This window comes from Penaeus monodon, chromosome 25 (assembly GCF_015228065.2).
Source record: "Penaeus monodon isolate SGIC_2016 chromosome 25, NSTDA_Pmon_1, whole genome shotgun sequence".
Classification (NCBI taxonomy): Eukaryota; Metazoa; Arthropoda; class Malacostraca; order Decapoda; family Penaeidae; genus Penaeus; species Penaeus monodon.
Window position 1 is genome coordinate 10,216,006 of NC_051410.1, and position 2,667 is coordinate 10,218,672.

A 2,667-nucleotide genomic window follows, 5' to 3' on the forward strand; every position below is an offset into this window, starting at 1 on the left:
TGGTATATTCTTAAAGATTAAAAAGCATTCTATACAAATGATTATTGAGATCTTAGATAGTATTTTTTCTGTGCGAAGACATTTGGGTCTGACAAAATGCTTTACACAAAAGTATTGAAAAGATGCTTTCCTTATGTTAAACCAATAGTGTTTTTCCATTCATTTTGGTGTGCTTTGTGAAGAATATATATTTCCTTTGAGTCAGAATTTTCAAATTCTTAGTCAGTATTGTGTGTGAATCATATATATATTTACAAAAAATAAGGTGCGTGAGACATTTCACTTTTATCTCAAATTTTATTGCAGTTTCAATAGAAAATAATATTACATGGTTATGTCCATGAAAATATAATATTCAAGCTATAATGCTGGTATGCTTAACATATACTTAATAACAATACTAACATTTAATACAGAACTGTACGATGCAAAGACCTAATTGTGTGCGAATTTGTAATTGCAATTTCCCTTCCGATTAAACTGATGCTTGAAACTCGAATTCGTTGACAATGATTGACTGATCCCCGAGCATCGTGTAACTCCTGCTTCCTTTAGTCCTCAGCAATGGACTGACCACGGCGCAGCTGAGAAAATTCCTCGACTTCGATATCAGCAGACTGAGTCTTGCGCAGTGGTGCCTTGACAGAGGCAGGATCGGGGTGCACCAGCTTGAAGGGAAGGTCGGCAGTCAGGTCGCCGGCAATGGCGCCGCAGTTCAGCTTCACGCGGATAGAGTAAGACACGATGATGCCCAAGGCATCGTTGACGTTCTTACCTTCTGCCACCAAGGTAGAGGATGCCAGGTTGGCGTCCTGGTCCTTGACTTGGCCATCGAGGGCGATGCCGAAGCGTCGCTTGTTGACGGAGGCAATAGGGTTGAGGGAGAAGGTCTTGGTGAGGTTGCATCCTGGGGTGATAGGACATCCTTCGCGAGACTCGAGTGAAGCCACAACTCGGCTGAAGTGAGTGTTGGTCATGGTGACCTCCACGTGCTGCACAACCTCAGCCTTGATGTTCTTCACGGTCTTCTTGGACACATTGTTGATGGAAAGCTGTGCCTCGATGGGCTGCCCATGGAAGTAGACGTCGCGAGGCAAAGTGACCTCAAGGTTGAGCCTTCCTGGAGAAAGAGTGAAGCCCTTGCTGACTAGGGTCTGGGGCTGACGGTTGCTGGAGCTAGGACAAGCATACTGGACCTTTCGGACAGCAAAGCCGACGGAGTTCCGCTTGTGAGGACGTTCCTCCTTGCGATCAGCAACGTACAGCTTGAGATCGTAGATCACACCAAGAGGCTGAGTCTGTTTAAGAGAAATACAAAACGTGGTAATCATGCAGTTGCATTTTTTTTTCAGATAGTAACATATTAGATCAATTGATGATATCGTCTTTTGAAATATTTGATAGGGCCAGAAAATATACTTGCAAGAAAGCAAGCAAATAACTGATAAATATACGTACAGAACCCTCACTCCCACCGTCGAGGGAGACAGAGCAGGGGGCGTTCTCTGGAAGGTTCACGGTGATGGGGTAGGCGTTGGCACCCAGCTTCTTGATGAGTCGTTCCTGCACGTCGGTCATCTGGACGTCTCCAGCATGAGGAGCGACCTCGGTGTTGACCAGCTCGAGCTCCTTGCTGAAGTGAAGTCCCATGACCTCATCTTCCTCGCGGCCGTAGCGGTACGTGACCGCCACGCGCGCGAAGACCCTCCTTCCTCGCAGGTAGTCATGGTCCACGATCACCACACCGTCCACGGGAGAGGTGTGGCTCACGTGGTCCACAAAGTCCCGCCGACTTAGATACGCGGTGACCTTACCTGGAGGGAGGGAATACGATCATTGTTTCATTGTCATAATAAATATTTACGAAGATGCATGTCATTACACACATACTTTAACACATGAGTGGTATTTATATTACCATTAGGTGAAGTCTTTTTGAAGACCTTAACAGCGTTAACCATTAAAGTGGTTTTTGGTAGACTCGGAGGAGTGTGTGAAGTCCCGAAGATTGTCGTAGGGAAGCTGATGCCGAACAGCGTTGGAGGTCGGCTCTTATACTGTCAAGCTGGCGTAACGAGATTAGTAGTAGTGAGACGCTTCCTGGGACTTGAGTGATTTTTGTATTTATTGTCATGACAGTTTCTGAAATAAAGAAGTAGTTCGTATATGAGTATGCAACTGAATCACAGGATTTTCACTGATGCAAAGATAGACAATTAGCCATCTGACATATTTAGAAATTGGCGCATTATGGCTCTGATAATAGAACATAATGGACAATTGAAAACTATTCAGTAATAGACGCCTATCGCCAAAATAGGTAGGGTCAACTTCATGAATTACCATGGGACAGAAATCTAGTATTTCATTATTATAAACTTTTAATAACAATAAGCATAAGTTCGCCACACAAAATCAGCGAATTGACATAACTTTAATGACGATGTTTGCAGCGAATATTGCTTACTTGAAAGTGAACATGAATTACTTTACAGCCAGTCGTTGCCAATATAGATGGTCACTGATATTGAGTGACATAGAAAGCCGGTTTTCTGCTTTGATTATGTATGTCATAACTACAGCTTTTTAAAGAGATTTAAGCTAGTCAGAGTAAAAGTAAAAGAAAATATATGAAGACATTACAAAAATGTTTTGTTCCATGTGTTT

The 2,667-nt window shown here is 43.2% G+C and overlaps 2 protein-coding genes across 2 annotated transcripts in view; both read right to left on the bottom strand.

Annotated features, from left to right (window-relative positions):
• Nucleotides 1–283: 283 nt before the first annotated feature.
• LOC119589529 (arrestin homolog) lies at nt 284–2,008 on the bottom strand. The gene is made up of 3 exons (XM_037938129.1): nt 1,919–2,008; nt 1,459–1,814; nt 284–1,298 (listed from the first exon to the last, which is right to left on the bottom strand). Exons 1-3 carry the CDS (start codon nt 1,959–1,961, stop codon nt 552–554), a joined length of 1,146 nt encoding a protein of 381 aa, XP_037794057.1. The 5' UTR covers nt 1,962–2,008; the 3' UTR covers nt 284–551.
• The window catches only part of LOC119589528 (arrestin homolog), a 5,872-nt gene continuing 3,488 nt past the window's right edge, over nt 284–2,667 (bottom strand). The window contains exon 4 of the transcript XR_005230195.1: nt 284–435. The gene's annotated coding sequence lies outside the window, so the exon portion shown is untranslated. The remainder of the gene's footprint in view (nt 436–2,667) is intronic.